The sequence below is a fragment of the Patagioenas fasciata genome, chromosome 20 (assembly GCF_037038585.1).
Source record: "Patagioenas fasciata isolate bPatFas1 chromosome 20, bPatFas1.hap1, whole genome shotgun sequence".
NCBI classification, from domain to species: Eukaryota; Metazoa; Chordata; class Aves; order Columbiformes; family Columbidae; genus Patagioenas; species Patagioenas fasciata.
The window spans coordinates 3,554,668-3,570,802 of record NC_092539.1 but is presented as its reverse complement, the minus strand read 5'-3'; the positions used below and the strand labels follow the sequence as shown (position 1 = coordinate 3,570,802).

Below are 16,135 nucleotides of genomic sequence, written 5' to 3'. Positions count from 1 at the left end.
GCACTGCGGGGGGTGTGTGACACAGCCGTGGACTGTGTGCCTGGTGGGGACAGCTTGTGTCTGTGAGTAACTCCCAGCTCAGCAGCTCCAGTGGTGCTCAGGGCTCATAGGGTGCTGCTGGTTTGAGGTCTGGCTCAGCATCCCATCTGTGTGTGCTGTGCACCCCATCCATGTGTGCTGTGCACCCCATCCATGTGTGCACCCTGTTCCTGCTGTGCTGTGCACCCTTGGTGGGGGATGCCCGGATTCATTGTCTGCATAATGTCAGGACTTGGGGCACACAAGGGTGGCCGGGGTCAGTGGGGAACCCCCCTGGGCACATTTAGACCAGGCAGCAGTGCAGGATTGCTGGAGCAGCCCCGCTGCAGGGGGTGATGGTGGCATCAACCTCCCTGCGGTGTCCTTGTCCCCATTCTCCCTGGCTGGGAAAAGCTGGAGCAGCCCGAGAACAGGATGCGAGGGACGGGGCACAGGCAGGGGGCCAGCGTGGGAAAGTCAGCGCTTGGGTGACATTCCAGGCATCACATGCACGGTGGCACTGTCTGTCCTGCCCGGCTCCCATCCCACCAGCCTGGCACAGGCAGGGTGCCGGTGGCTCCGCTACCCCCTCACACACTGGACATAGGAACTGTCAGCCTGGCGGCTGCTCCCTGTGACGTTGGAGACAGCTGAGGATGCCACAGGGTGTCCCCATGAGCGTGCCCCCCCGCCTTGCACCAGCACCCCTGCCTGCACCCAGCAGCCAGTGGCTGGGTAAGGCGGGGGGGGCGGCACTTTTGGTTTTTTTCTGCCCTTATCTGGGTGGAAGTTGGCTTCTGTCCGTTCCTGCCTCCCCGAGGTGTGGGCTGGTGGCACTGTGTGCCAGCCATGGATGTCCCTGTCAGTGTCACTGGTTTGGGGCTGCTGAGAGCCTCCACCCTCCCCAGCAGCCTGCCCCTGCTCGCTAATAATTTACTGGCTAAATTAGTGATTAGCTCCTTCCCACAGCCTTGGCAAGCTTGGCCAGGCCAGCACACGCTGCTCACGTGTCCCCAACCCACGGGATGTCCTATGGGCCATTGCCACCATGGCACAGGCCATCACCACCGTAACACAGATGGACCTTCACTGGGATAGGGGCACGGTTCCCCACGCATCTGCTTGTGCCATCAACCCCTTGCTGTGCAGGCAGCGAAGGGGACAAGGGACACCTGGATGATGTCCAGGGGAACTGGGGGTTTCCTGCACCCCCCCCTGAGTCAAGCTGTCCCATGACAGCTGGGAAAATGAGCCAGGAGAGGTTTCATCATGAGTGCGGGGGCCACGGTTCAGCTGGCCCGGGGGTTCTGCTTCAATGAGATTTTTGTCCTTTGTTTTTCTTATTTTTTTTCTGGATTGAGGGAAAATTCCCTGCCATGGTGAGGCATCCCTGCGGCATCCCATAAGGGCTTGGGCACCCGCCTCCCAGCTGCTGCTCCCACTCGTCTCAGCTGCATAAACCCAGGGGGTCCTGGGGAGGGTTGGGATTTCAAAGGCACCCTCACCCCCCCGACTGTATTTAAACAGCAGCAGAGGGATGACACGGTCTCTGGAGGGTGTGGATGTGGGGCTTCGGGTTTGCAAAACGGGATGTGGGCTGAAGGGAGGTTGTGGATGACTCTTTCTGCATGGTTTTGTCAGATGTGGCCTCCAGCCTCTCCTTGCGGGGGGGACGACGTGTGTGTAGGAGTGTGCAAGGGCATGTGTGGGCGTGAGTGTGTGCATGGGGGTGTATGTGTAAGTGTGCATGGGTGTGTGCATGGCAGGGTGTGTGTGTGCATGCGTGTGCACATGCATGTATGTGCGTGTTTCTGCATGTTTGTGCATGGGCGTGTGTGGATACATGTGCTGCTTCAGGCACAAGCTGTTCATCTGCAGCACCCCGTCCTCACTGTCCCTGCACCCCGTGGGGTGCATTTGGGAGAACCCTGTCCCCTGAGTGCTCCCCCCTGGCCATGCACACTTGTGGCGATGCCACCCTGCTCAGGGCTCGGGCACCCACTCCCTGGCCCTTGGGGGGACACAATTTGGTGACTGTGCCCCAGGGGACAGCCCAAGGGACAGGAGGCAGCTCTGTGTCCCCAGAGGGGTGCTGGCTGTTTTGGGTGCAGAGGAGCAGTGCACCCTCCCCTACCTTTTCCCGTTAAGCGTTAACCCTTTGCTGCCCACTCAAGATCCTGCTACATTAGAAACAACCTCAGCTGATCAGTCATCTTTGAAGGGATATGGGGGGGATGCTCATCTGAAGAGCAGCTTTGTCGAGCATCCCCAACAGAGCCTGCCCAGTGCTGGGGGAGCCCAAGCTGGTCTCCAGCTCTGGGGAACCACCTGGGCTGAGCCACATCCCTGTCCCTGCTGGACTCTGTCCCACCTGGGACGTGCTGTGATGCTGCAACAACCTTGATCCTGCAGGTACCTCCATAGATCATGGATGCATTGAGAGGATGGAGAGCAGGAAGGGTAACACTGTTGGGTGGGGTGCCGAGAAAACTTTGCAGCAAAACCTGTGCAAGATCCGACATCCCCGCTGCCAGATCTGCTGACTCTCCCGGCCGTGGCCTGGACTATTTAAAGCATCACTCTCATTTTCACATGATTTCGAGGGTAATGAGGAAAACGAGCTCTGGCCATGCCTTCCTGCTGACAGGGCTCTCTGCAAGACAGAGGTGCCAGGATGGTGTTCCTAGAGCCCTGGGATCCCCACTGTGGTGATACAAACCACAGGCAGCAAATGCAGGCAGCTGGAGGGAAGAATACGGTCAGGCTGTCTGTGCTGTGCTCCAGGAGATAAGGTCTCTGGGTGAGACCTGGAGCTCATTTTTTTTCCCCTTGGCTTTGCTCTAAGAGGTGCTGGAGCTCGCCCTGGTCATATGGGAGGTCAGGATAAGAGCTGGGTTCTGCCGTGGGATGTGTATGTGTGGGGCTGGGGATGCTTCTGAGGGCAGGACGCAGGCAGCCCAGGCTGCTGGACCAGCTCGGGCAGCTTTTGGAGTCCTTCTGAGGGTGAAATCCACCTCCTGCCCTGCTTCAAAGGGACTGGCACCAGACCAGTGCTGCTGTGGCCGGGCTGTGACCTCTCTACATGCAAAGGCTGCACATGCCTTTGGGAGTGCAAACCCCAACACTGGCAGCACCGGCTGGTCCAGCGGTTGTCACCTTCCTGGCCAGTCCATGCCATTGTGCATGGCTTTGTGACTGGTGACAGCTGTGGTGGCATGACCGGTTGAGGGGGTGGCAGGAGCAGGAGCTGTCTCTCCAGGCTGGTTTCGCCCAGACAAGCCTCAGGCTCCATGATCCTTGGGCGTCATCCGGGACAAGGACAAACCTGTGCTGCCTGTTCCATCCCACTGCCAGGGTGTCCTCGCGGTGGGGGTGCTGGCTGGGTGGGTGGCTGTGTGGGTCCCTGGGGACCTGGCAGGGAATGCGACATAGCCAGACCCTGCGAGACATGAGGAAGAAGTTGTTGCCCTGAGGGTGGTGAGAGCCTGTCCCAGGTTGGCCAGAGAGGTGGTGGATGAACCATCCCTGGAGACATCCCAGGCCAGGCTGGACGGGGCTCTGAGCACCCTGAGCTGGTGAAGATGTCCCTGCTCATGGCAGGGGGGGCACTGGGGGAGCTGGGAAGGTCCCTTCAACCCAAACTGTTCTGTAATTCCATGAGATACCCAGATATCTATGAGATAACTCTCCTTGCTCCCTGCATCCCTCCCCAGCCTTGTGTCCAGCCTGACCTCAGGGGTTTGCCCAGCACTGGGATGCCCAGCACCCTTTTTCTGCCCGCTGTGTGCAGCCGCTGCTGCAGACAGAGCCCCTTTATCTCTGCCCGCAGCCGCCACGTGCGGCTGAGTCATGGGGAGGGACGGGGGAGAGATGGAGCCTGTGCCCAGAGGTGCTGGCACTGGGGCTCCTGCTGAGCCAGGCGGTGGCTGTGGTCACCCCTCTGCCACCACGGAGCTGGTGGCTTCCCCCTGCCCTTGCCAGGAACCAGAGGGATGAGCTGAAGTCCGCGCTGTCCCCTGGCTGCTCGGGGACTGTCACCTCTGCTCAGACTGTCCAAGACAATGAAATACTAGTCGAGAAATATTAATTTTTAGCTTTTCTTCACGCTACAAATATTCTTAGAAAACTGTCATCAAATTGTACTATCTGGTATATTTGTACCACTTACAATGTTGTTTTTATTTGCAGTATTTTATTAAATAGGAAAAATTAACCGTGGGGTGGATTTTTTTTTTTCTCTTTTAGATTATATATTGATATAACAAATATATCCCAGCCCAGTGTTGTCAGCATCCCCTTTTCACCCCAAAGGGGCCTGCTGGGCCGGGGGAGCTTTAGTCACCTTGGGTATTTGACTGCAAATCTTTTGTTTCAATGTTTGCAAGTCATCGACTTTTGCTTTTCCATTTACTTAAGCCCTCCTAATTGGCTCCGTTGTTAATCAGGCAAGAATGAGTGACTCAGCCGCCTCACCCGCCCCGGGGACTGGGGGTGCTTTTTTTATTTCCCATGAGCTGAAAGGAAATGAAACCACAAGATGTCCATTTAAATCTCAGCTGTCAGCGTCACTGCCCAGCGCCCCGGCCAGAATCACACAGTTGTGCAGACAGGAGCTGCGGCGCAGACGTGAGCGCGGCGTGACTGCGAGCGAGCTCTTTTCCAGGAGAAAATGCCAAAATCGGGGGTGAGGAATTCTCTGCTGGGACGTGCAGGCGTCTCATTCCTCCCCGAGAAAAAATGGTTGCTTAAATGCAAAGGGATTTTCAGCCCCGACGTGGTGTTTGGCCCCATCACAGTGCCAGCATCTCCTCGGGGACGGGTTTCTCTGCCCCCAGCCACCCTCCTCGGGCGGCGTTTTCCTCTGGAGCTGTTCAACCCACGGGGATTTGCAGCACCCTGGAGCAAGCTGCTCCGGTTTGGCTGCGATCACGGGTCTGGGTCTGCCGCTGCGGGAGGTTTTGGCTCCCGCCGAGCTGTGCCGGGGCTGGCACGAGGGTCTGTTTTGTCTGGGTCGATGCCCCCAGCATCGCGCTGGCTCCCGCTCTGGGGATGCAGAGCCAGCACCGTTCCTCCCCGCGCCCATCGCCTGCGCCCTGGCAGAGCCTGAGCCCTCAGAAATACTTGGAGACCACTCAAATTCTTTCCTTTTCACAGGCTCTGGAGCAAAGTTGAGAGTGAAATTCAAAAATTGAGGCTCCGTGTGCCAAAGGCAGCTTGGGAGGGAGTTGTGTTCCTTGATCTGGGATGCTTTGTGATGGGGTTATTGGTGTAGGAGGGGTCTGGAGCTTGGGTGAGGGTAGAGTGGGTACTGTGTGGAGTGGGGTGCGTATGGGGCTGGTGTGCTGGCAATGGGAGTGATGGGGTGATGACCCCATTCCCCTGCTGTGGCCGTTACCCCAGGAGGAGAAAGGGGTTCCTGGGGCTGGGAAAGCATCATCACTGCTGCTGGGGGGTGGGTTTGCAATGCCCCCCTTTATAAAGGTGCTGTCGGGGAAGGGTTTTGCCTCAGGATGGAGCGGGACCTCCTCTGGTGTGGGGTGCAGGGGGGCACCTGGCACCTCAGGCTCTCCCAACATGTCGGGATCACCCCAGTCTGGAGGTCAGGGTCCTGGGTGGGGTGACATGGGGAGCATGGTGGGGGCCAGGCTGTCCTTTCCCCTTCAAATCCTCCTGCTGGGGAGCCTGGATCTGCCCAGCCGTGCTGGAGGATGGTGCTAATGGGGGCACAGCAGCGTTGGGGAGGAGTGATGTTTGGGGCTGAGGGGGGGATTTGCACCCCCCAATCTCAGCCAGCCAAGGCGCTCGGAGGTGGGCCAGGGAGTCGCAAGGGGCACGGGAAGCCGTCAGCATTGCCGGAATCAGCTTAATGTCAGGAATTTCCTGCCTGGGAGAGGAATCTATGGCATTAACGTGAAAGGCCAAAAAAAGATGGTGCTGACCCCAAATGAGTCCCTGGGCTGGACAGGGAGGTGGCCCCCGCACTCTGGTGGGCAGGAGGGTGGGTGGGGGAAAGGTGTCTGTGCGGAACGCCGGGGGGGTCTGCAGCAAGAAGATCCCCAAATCCAGCTTGTGCCTGACACGGCTCTGCTCTCCCCTTGCAGAGAGGACGGGGAAGGTGCTGGGGGAGTTTTGTCGGTGCTACAAGGAGCAGTATGGCGTAGCGCTCTTCAACAGCGTCCGCTATGAGATCGAAGGCAACGGGGGGCCACAGGCCCAGCTACTCCACCGCAAGGTAAGAGCTGGTGGGGAGCTCCATCCCCCTGCCCAACGAGCACAGACTGGTGTCCTCCCCAAAGCCCAGGCACATCACCGCTCCCTGTCCCACCGTGCAGGGGGAAAATGTCCCCATGCCACTGGTCCAGCCCATCCCCGTGGCATCAGGCACCATCCATGGGGCTCCCTGGGTTGGTTTTCTTTCCCAACCCATGCAACGAGCACACTCCACACCCAGCAAGCAGGGGCAGGACTGGAGCCCCGGGGTGGCTGTGCTCGGTGCCAGGGCTGGCAGGAGCTCCTGTGACCCCTCTGCCCCAGGGATATATCGAGCAGGGTGTGCTGGGCTCTTGTCCTGTTCCTGGGTCCAACCAAATGCCTGGGGAGGGGTAGGAAGCCCCTGGCAGGGGTCTTTGTCCCCATAGGGGCAGAGGAGGTGGCTGTGAGTCCGATCTCCAGCAGTCATGTGTCTTCTGCCTGGCAAAGGGTCTCCAAGCATCCCCTCTTGTTGCTGGGGGGTCCAGCACCTGGGGATGGATCCTGCCCTCCCCTCCCACCTCCAAAGGCACATGCACGTCAGCTGGGGCTTCTCAGCAGCACACAGGGTTTGGGGTCCCTCCCTGGCTGGGTCGGTGGAGCCGCTGTTCTGTGGGTGCTCCTTGAAAGCAGGAGGAGATGTGATTGCCCATGGGGACAGGCTTCTGCTTTTGTCTGGGCCTTAAAGCGTTGTTTTTTTAAGAAATCTTGAAATTGCATCCATGAGATTGGAGCTCTGGGTGCTCACAATGGTTGTCTCACTGGCTCGCCCACAAAAGTGTCACCTGGCCATGCCCCATCTCCTTGGGAAGCTTCTGAGTGTGTGGAGCAAAATAAAGGTGTGGAGGTTCCCAGGCAGGAGCCGGGAGCCTGGTGTCCTGGGCAAGGCATCCCTTGGGTTCCTTGCAATTTGGCAGATGCCTTCAGCCCCCGCTCGGGCTGTACCTCCCTCCCAAGGTTGGTTGCTTCATTAAAAAGCTCCATCAAGCAGCCCTGGAATGTCTGGGGAACAGCGGCAAGGCGGGGAGGTCAGGGACGCCCTGCAAGCCTTTCGAAACACCAGCGTATAAACGGGACATTCCTCTTGTCCCATCTGCTGCCCGTCCTCTGCCGGAGTCCTCGCATTGTCACTGGAATGTACTAGGGCTCCAAACACCCTGGGACCTGCGTGTCTGTGGGGTGGCTCTGCAAGGAGCTGGGGAGAGCATCTCCTCCAGCTGGGCTTTGCACTCCCTGAATATGCCCCAAAAATCAAGAAGATGCAGGGAAATGTTCTCCCGGGCCTCGAGCAGGTCTAGCTGGGATCTAACATTTGTTTTATTTATCTTATTTATTTCATACCTTTTTTGTCTTGCCATCTCTCTGGGGACATGGTGCTCAGAGGTGATATGAGGGGCTGGTGGCCCTCCTGGGTGGAGGGGACCAGCCGGGCTGGGGTCCACAGTGTGCCTTGGTCACCTGAAATGCCAGCAAGAAGCAGCAGCAAGGAGAACAAAGAATAAATGTTTCTACTTTTGGCCTCTTCGGCAGCACCGCTGAAAAGTGTCCCCAAGCATCGTCCCTTCTCATTACAACCTCTCCTGACTGAGCCCCAAAGCCAACATACCCAGTCTCGCTCCCCCCGGCTCCCCCTCCCCGCAGCAGGGATGCAGGCAGTGCCATCCCCCCCAGCCCCAACCTGCCCTGCCTGGCAATTTGACACATACCTGCCTGTCCCAAATATTTGCCAGGGTTGGTTGGTGCTGCCTCGGTGCCTCCCCCGGGCAAGGAGGGTGTGTAAGGAAGGGACGGACACTCTGTGATGCTCGTGGCCACGAGCAGCCATTCCCCACCTGAGCGTCCCCTGGACCTGCATCAGGGCTCAGCCTGGATTTTATGTTCTTAGCAGCTGGTCCATATGGCTTCATGTGCCTCGGGCAGCACTTTTGAAACTTGTTTATATGGAATGGTTTCTCCTTGGATGAGCCACCCCAGTGAGATGCTGATGGGGACTCCCAGAACTGGCACCACCTTTCTGTCCCTATCCTGGGTGGTGGCCTTGGCGTTGAGGGTCTCATCGTTCCCGCTGTCCCCCAGCCCCACAGGACTTTGTGCTTCTTCTCCCCCTTCCCAGGGCTTTGGAAAGCAGGAGGGAGCAGCGAGGTGCTGTCAGCCTGTTAGCTGAGCCAAGCTGCTCTCAGACCTCCCTGCAAGTCAAGGGTGTGCGGGGGCTGGGAGGAGGCAGTGAGGTGTCTGTGAACCAGGAGGTGCGGAGAGAGAAAGGTTCTGGTGCTGGGTGCATGGTGGGACCCATGGCCTGGCTGGTCCCTCTTGACGGCCACCATGGTGGATGGTGGGTGGCCACGGCAGGAGGGCCGGCTGCTGAACGATCCCTCCCTCACGAGAGCTCTCGGCTCTTGTTTATGTTCCTGGGATCATAAAAATTCTTGGGACAAATTCTTGGCTTGCTCAGCCGGCCTGTGTTTGGAACGGTGTAAAGGCTGCCGGCGTGTGGGCCAAAAGGGGCTGGAGATGAGCTGCTCATCGCAGGGGGGTGCTCAGGAACACAGGATGTCCTCAGCCCGTTGCTGTTGCTGGTCCTCCGTGAAGCCCAGGGCATTCGAGCATTGTCTGGTCCTGAGCTCTATGGGGTGGCTTTTTGCAATTCCTCTTCTGCGTCCCACTGGGAGACCACGCGAAGGTTCCTGCCATCTGCAGCTTGCCTCTGACCTGCACCCTGGCAGGACCTTCTGGCTGATGGCCACTACTGAGGAGCGCTAGGAACGGTCCTGCCTGCCCCAGGCTGGGGAAATGGCAGTAGTTGAACCATAGAACCATAAAATCATTTTGCTTGGAAGACACACTCAAGATCATAGAGTCCAACCATTAACTCACCCCTGGCACTTCCCCGTGTCCCTGAGAACCTCATCTCCATCTGTCCAACCCTCCAGGGATGGTGACTCCAGCACTGCCCTGGGCAGCCTGTTCCAATGCCCCACAGCCCTTTGGGAAAGAAGAAATTGTTCCCCACATCCAACCTCAACCTCCCCTGGCGCAACTTGAGGCCGTTTCCTCTGCTCCTGGCGCTTGTTCCTGGGGAGCAGAGCCCGACCCCCCTGGCTCCAAGCTCCTTTCAGGCAGTTCAGAGATCAGAAGGTCTCCCCTCGGCTCCTGTTCTCCAGCTGAACCCCCCAGGTCCCTCAGCCGCTCCCATCACACTGGTGCTCCAGCTCCTTCCCCAGCTCTGTTCCCTTCTCTGAGCACTGAGGTTGGGAATCGCTGATGGAAGCTCTGCCCTAAACTGCCGCTTGGCCAAGTGAGCTCAGATCACTCAGCAGAGCTTGGTGCATCGTCTCCCAGGAAGGAGATGACACAGACAGAGGTGTGATCACCATCATGGTGACCATGTGCAACTTAGCTGCTGTATGAACAGCCCCTCTGGGGTTTTCTAGGGCTGTGCATGTGGAACACCCAGGTTATCACACAGACACCCCTATTCAGGCACCTATATTTGCAATGCTATAGGAGACAATCAATTGGTGAACATAGAGACACTCAACATAGCCCTAGTGCAGAAAACCCCACCCAAATCACCATCAATGGACCTTGCTGAGCTCCCCATGCCAGGCTGTGACCGTAGGATGAAGGGCTACCCAGCTGGGAACCCCACCACCCATGTGCCACCCACTATGTGTCTCCTGCCCACAGGTCCCACTGGAGGACCACGTCATCTACTCGGGCAACCTCTTCCAGTACATCGAGGAAAACAAGAAGTGGAGGAACCGCTTCTGCGTGGTCCCGCACAACTACGGCTTGGTCCTTTATGAGAACAAACTGGTGAGGGACATCACCCTGTCACCCATCTCCAGTGGGGACAGCTCCAGAGGGGGACACCCCATCACTGCAGTGGTGTGGCCGTGCTCCCCGTTATCCGTGACCATCTTTTTCTGCTCAGGCCTATGAGCGGGACCTACCGCCCCGCGTGCTGGTCAACAGCGCTGGCTACAAGATCCTCACCTCCGTGGAGCGGTACCTGGAGCTGGTGAACAGCAGCCTCCCCGGTGAGTGTTCTGGTAGTTGCGGGGCAAGGAGGGATGCTCACAGTCCCCTGCCACCCCCATGATGCTGGGCATCTCTCAGGACCTTTGGGAAGGGGTGGTTTGGTGGTGTGGACATCCCTGCAGACCTTCAGAAATGGATGGTTTTGGGGTGCAGGGCTGTAGGGAAGGAGAACAGCCCCATCCCCTCCACAAAGTGTAGGAAGCTGTGTAAAGTTTCTGCTGCTCGAGTCCTGCCACAGACGATGGGAAAGGAAGGAAAATGTGTCTGCGGCTCCACGAGAGATGCCCTGAGCTGCTGTCACCTCCCTGTTCTGGGGAGTTCTGGGTGAAGGCAGCAGCTCCAACTTCTCCATCCAGACCCCCAGGAGGACCAGCCGTCACCCCGCTCACTGTCATAGAATCACAGAACAGTCTGGGTTGAGGGGACCTTCAGAGCTCATCCAGTGCCACCCCTGCCATGAGCAGGGACATCTTCACCAGCTCAGGGTGCTCAGAGCCCCGTCCAGCCTGGCCTGGGATGTCTCCAGGGATGGTTCATCCACCACCTCTCTGGCCAACCTGGGCCAGGCTCTCACCACCCTCAGGGCCAACAATTTCTTCCTCATGTCCAGCCTGAATCTCCCCTCTTTTAGTTTAAAATCCTTGCCCCTTGTCCTGTTGCAACAGGCCCTGCTAAAAAGTCTGTCCTCTTACCCCATTCCCTCCTCAAAGCATCCTTCCCCCCTCCACAGGTGTGACACCCAAATCCGGGCAGTCCCCCATCCTGAAGTGCCCCACAGATTTCCCCCTCATCCTCTGGCACCCCTATGCCCGGCACTATTACTTCTGCGTGATGACGGGCAAGGAGCAGGAGAAGTGGCGGGCGGTTTTCCAGGACTGCGTCCGGCACTGCAATAACGGTGAGTGATACTGGGGGGAAGAAGGGAGGGTCCAGGGTGGGGAGACCATCATACTCCTGCTCCAAAGGGGTGGTTGGGTTGGGTTTGGGACCTAAAGAGATGATTTGGGGTTCAAGAGGAGGAACTGACTGGGAGTTGTTGAGCATCATGGAATAATTTTGCTTGGAAGACACACTCAAGATCATCAAGTCCAACCATTAACCCACTCCTGGCACTAACCGCACGTCCCTGAGAACCTCATCTCTGTCCAGCCCTCCAGGGATGGTGACTCCAGCACTGCCCTGGGCAGCCTGTTCCAATGCCCCACAGCCCTTTGGGAAAGAAGGAATTGTTCCCCACATCCAACCTCAACCTCCCCTGGTGCAACTCGAGGCCGTTTCCTCTGCTCCTGGCGCTTGTTCCTGGGGAGCAGAGCCCGACCCCCCTGGCTCCAAGCTCCTTTCAGGCAGTTCAGAGATCAGAAGGTCTCCCCTCAGCTCCTGTTCTCCAGCTGAACCCCCCAGGTCCCTCAGCCGCTCCCATCCCACTTGTGCTCCAGCCCCTCACCAGCTCCGTTCCCTTCTCCGAACTCACTCCAGCACCTCTTTCTTGTCGTGAAAGGCCCAGAAGTGAACCCAAGATTTGAGATCATTAAGCATCTCATCCTCCCCCCGAGCAAGGGGGGCTGTGGGGGGACTCCAGACAATGGGTGCATCCCTTTGCCCAGCTTCATCCCATTCAGAACACGGTGCCCACTCCAGGGCAGGCAGCGTTTGCAGGAACCATCATGGAGCCTGGCTCAAGAGTCACCCTGGTGCCTATTTTCCACCCTGAGGTAGAAAATATTTGGTAATTAAAGTCATCAAACCTGCAAGCCCCACCGTCCCGCTCCCCACCCACTGGCACCGCCCGAGCTCCGGTGCAGGAGGACAGGGTGCGGGGCTGCGGCAGGACCTGCCTCCCGTGTCAGCGATACTCTGGCAGGAAAACACGATTTTCCTGTTCAGCTGGGGCCCGTGTGCTCCTGGGCTGAGCCCCAGGTCCCAGTGGTGCCACAAATGGCGAGAGGATTCCTGGGGAAGGAGGTGCCAGCGCTGAAACCAGCTCAAAATCGGGTCTTTTAGTGGGCAAAGGGTGATGCTGTCAATTCTTTTTGTGCTTCTTTCACTGCATGTAGCCCTGATTTTGCCAGAGCTGCTGGTTAGGGAGCAGAGGAACGGAACCATATCCTGAGCCCGGGTTTCGGTGGCAGTTTCCATCCTCCCATGTTAGATTTAATCTGAGAACTTTGCTCTTTCCCTTCCTTTTGGTGCTCCTCGCTACCAAACACATCCATGCACTGTTGGTGAGCCGGGGGTGTCCAAGCTCATCAGGATGAGCATGTCCTGAAGGAGCTTGGGCTCCTTTAGGGGTGCAATGACCCCCCTGCCACTCGTTACTGCTGCAGCATCATTGCCACGCAGGGTTCAGCACCCAGGGCCCCCCGTGCTCGCTGGCTGAACCCACAAAACTGGGGCACTGCAAGCAAAACCGGCTCCTGATAAAAGAGGAATTGACTTCTTGTACTAACAACAAGCCAGCGTATTTATCTTTAATGTCCCCCACCCGGGTGCTGCTGCAGGAGAGAGGAGAGATATGACCCTGTGCCAGCCAGGGCTGTGCTGTTACCTCCCTTCCTCCCTCTCCTCCTCCTCCTCACATGTGATAAACCCCCCCCAGGGGGGGTCTCCCAGGACAGTGTGTGCTGGTGGGTTTCTGCATTTCTGCAGCCTGGATTTCTCTCTGAGATGGTTCTTTCACCCCCCCGAGCTCCATTTCTGCCCCTCGCTGCTCCTGCAAGCTCCAGGATACTGTTTCAAATCCCATGAAAGCTCTTTTGTTGTTGTCAAGCATTTTATTTTTTTTTTTTTCCCCAAATTAGAGGCTCTGTCTCTGCCTCCGGTTGTGATTAGTGTGGGAATTTTCACCTCCCTTTCTCAGACTGTATTTTTGTAACACCAGCTCTTTTGTAAGGGCCAGGGAGGGACGTGCAACATCATTCCTCACGCAGGAGGTGTCCAGCCTGGTTTCCCTGGACCCTGGGTGCCCTTGGCTGCTCCAAGATGGTCTCTTTGCCCAATACGGTGACACGTGGGGCTGGAGCAGTGCCCACCCCAATGACTTTTGTCCTTTATTGCAGGCAGGCTGTGTTTTGGGCGAAAAGCGTTTTCAAACCCCCATTTCTTCTTCAGCACTGTTCCCTCGGCGAGAGGAGATGACCCTGTGCTGTGAGCAGGGTGGAGTTTGCAAAGGTCAAGGTGTAACATCACTCTCCAGTGTTGGGGACACAGTCACCCTGGGACCCTTTCCAGGACAGGGTCCAGGCTTGGGTGGTTGCTTCCCATGCCCAACAAAGGCGAGCTCATATCAGTGCTTAATTAGAGTCATGTTAATGAAGCCAAATCATGAAATTTGGCCTATGAGGTGGCACGGTGGCTTTGTGCAGCCAACCCTGTCTGGGTGTCCCCGGGGTGATGCTCAGCCAGGGACAAGTGACTCTGGTGGGGCTGATCCTGGTGGCTTCTTGGGGGGTGAATCCTGGGTGGTCTGGAGGACAAGGGTTGGCTGTAGCAGCTCTGGCAGGGGACTGAAGCCCATATCAGGTTGTCCCACCTGGGAGGTGACACTGAGCTCCATGGATGGAGAAGCACTGGTCCCTGGAAGCGCAACCCTGGTCCAGCTCACCCCGAGCACTGAGAAAGGGCCAGGTTTGACTTTTTCAGCGTTTATTTCCCCTCCTGTATATTAAGCTGCCCCTTAGGAAAAGCTGCTTATGCTTGGAGTTAAATGTAATCATCTTAGAAAAATCTGTGTGTTGGAAAAGATCCGCTCACCACCCCAGGAGGGGAGAAGCCACCTCTGGCTGCGGCTCCCCGGGACACTGGCTTGCTGGGGGCTCTGGGGCCATGACCCTCTGCTGTCATTGCTGTGCCAGGGGACCCTTGGCCAAAGGGCACAGGCATCCTGAGCTGGGCCCCATGCCACCTCCCTCCTGGCAGAGTTCCAGGAGGGGGACTGGGGGTTTTGGGGCAGTTCACCCCCAGGACTGTTCCTTCCCAACTGACAGGTGCCTCTGCAGCCTGGAACGAGGCAGGGACATGTGTGGGACATGTGCCAGCAGGGTCCCAGGTTGTGTCCCACTGTCCCCATCTCCTCCTCCCCACGGCACGTGGCTCCCAGCACCCTGCGCTCCCCATGATGGGTGTCATGGGAGAGTGGGGGTATGCCCGAACCCCCCTCCTGCCGGTGGTCCTGGGAGCCAGGCTGGGGTGACTCATGGCAGTGACATCTCAGGGACAGCCCAGTGTCCCTCCCACAGGCTCAGGGACGGGACCTGACTCATCCCAATGTCTCTCAGCCACTTTCCTCTTCCTCCCCAGCTGCACCATTCTTTGCAGGGCCCCCACTTCCTCCAGCCCCCCTGTCCTGTCCTGCTGTGCTGGTGGGGGTCACTGAGCCCCCCCAACCTTCTGAGTGCCTGCTGCTGCCATGCCATGAGTGATCATCAAGTCCCCATGCACTGTGGGGGGTCACTGAGCACCCCCATTCTGCCTCCCTACCCTTTGTCTGGCTCTGGGGGACAGGTCAGTCTGTGAACAGAGTGGGACCCCCCAGCCATGGGTGTATCTGAGGTCTGCTGCCCCCCACCCAGTTACAGACAGGGCCTCAGGAGGGGATCCCCCACCCCTGGTGACAACCCTGGACTCCTTTCAGGGGTGTGGGGGACATGGAGGATACCCCGTGCTGGTGGGCTGGGGCTGCCCCTCACTCCCAATTCTTACTCGTCCCCCTGTCCCCACCCCAGGGATCCCTGAGGACTCCAAAGTGGAGGCTCCAGCCTTCACGGATGCCATCCGCATGTACCGCCAGGCGAAGGAGCAGTACGGCACCTGGGACATGCTGTGTGGCAATGAAACCCAGGTGAGGACCTGTCACCCCCAGCTTGGGTTGGGGGCTGAAGGGTACAGGTTGAGCAGGGTCCCCAAAACCTCCTCCTGCCTTTGCAGGTCCTGAGCAACCTGGTGATGGAGGAGCTGCTCCCCGAGCTGCGGACCACCATCGGCCCCCGCCTGAAGGGCAAAGCTCCGGAGCGCCAACGGACCTGGATCCAGGTGTGGGTCTGGGGGGGACATTGTCACCTCCCCCCCCGCCACCCCTCCTGTGCTGCCTCTGCTTTGGGGACTGCACTGCCACTGGGATCACTACCCGCCGCGTTACCCCCTCTCCAGCCACTAAGGAATCCGTCCTCATTCTCTGCTGTGGCTTTTGAAAGCTCCTTGTTGTCCCCCTGCAGCAGCCCTGCCCATCCCTGCCTGCACTGCCTGTCCCTGGGGCCAGGGAAGCAAACAGGAGGAAGCCCAGCCCTGGAGCAAAGCCCGTCCTGGCTATATTTAGCGAGAGCCATTTTTAGAGCAGCGCTGGCTAAATCCAGCCTGGAGCATTGCGAAAGACCGAGGGCTCTTCAAAACAGCCTGTGAAAACCTTAAAAGCTGATAGTTAATCATCACCAGGCTCGTAACATGCTGCTGGAGCAGCCTAAAAATGCACAAACTCTGCTTTTTCAGTAGCTGTGGTCTTAGCTGCAGAGCTGGGAAGCCCGAGGGAGGGAGATGGGGGAAGGCTCTGCCTCCCGCTGACCCCAAAATCACAGCGTTTGGCTGCAAAGTGAGCGTGAAGCCTCAGCGAGTGGCTCCAACCCACTCATGGGGTTGGTTCCCGAAACCTCAGGCAGGGTACAGCATTGAAATGGGGTTAGGGGCTCTCCTGCCTGGCCCACCAGCATCCCTGGCCCACCAGCATCCCTGAACCATCAGCATAGCTGGACCACCAGCATGCCCAGACTTGCAGCATCCCCAACCCTGCCTGGAGCAGCACTTGGCTCTGTGTCCCTCAGGCATCACTTTGAAGCAT

At 58.1% G+C, this 16,135-nt stretch overlaps 1 protein-coding gene across 1 annotated transcript in view; it reads left to right on the top strand.

Annotated features, from left to right (window-relative positions):
- The window catches only part of NIBAN2 (niban apoptosis regulator 2), a 30,916-nt gene that overhangs the window by 8,925 nt on the left and 5,856 nt on the right, over positions 1 to 16,135 (top strand). Inside the window, exons 2-7 of the mRNA XM_065853887.2 lie at positions 6,120 to 6,250; positions 9,955 to 10,083; positions 10,202 to 10,307; positions 11,039 to 11,206; positions 15,030 to 15,145; positions 15,232 to 15,336. Of these exons, the coding sequence (XP_065709959.2) occupies positions 6,120 to 6,250; positions 9,955 to 10,083; positions 10,202 to 10,307; positions 11,039 to 11,206; positions 15,030 to 15,145; positions 15,232 to 15,336 (755 nt within the window). The remainder of the gene's footprint in view (positions 1 to 6,119; positions 6,251 to 9,954; positions 10,084 to 10,201; positions 10,308 to 11,038; positions 11,207 to 15,029; positions 15,146 to 15,231; positions 15,337 to 16,135) is intronic.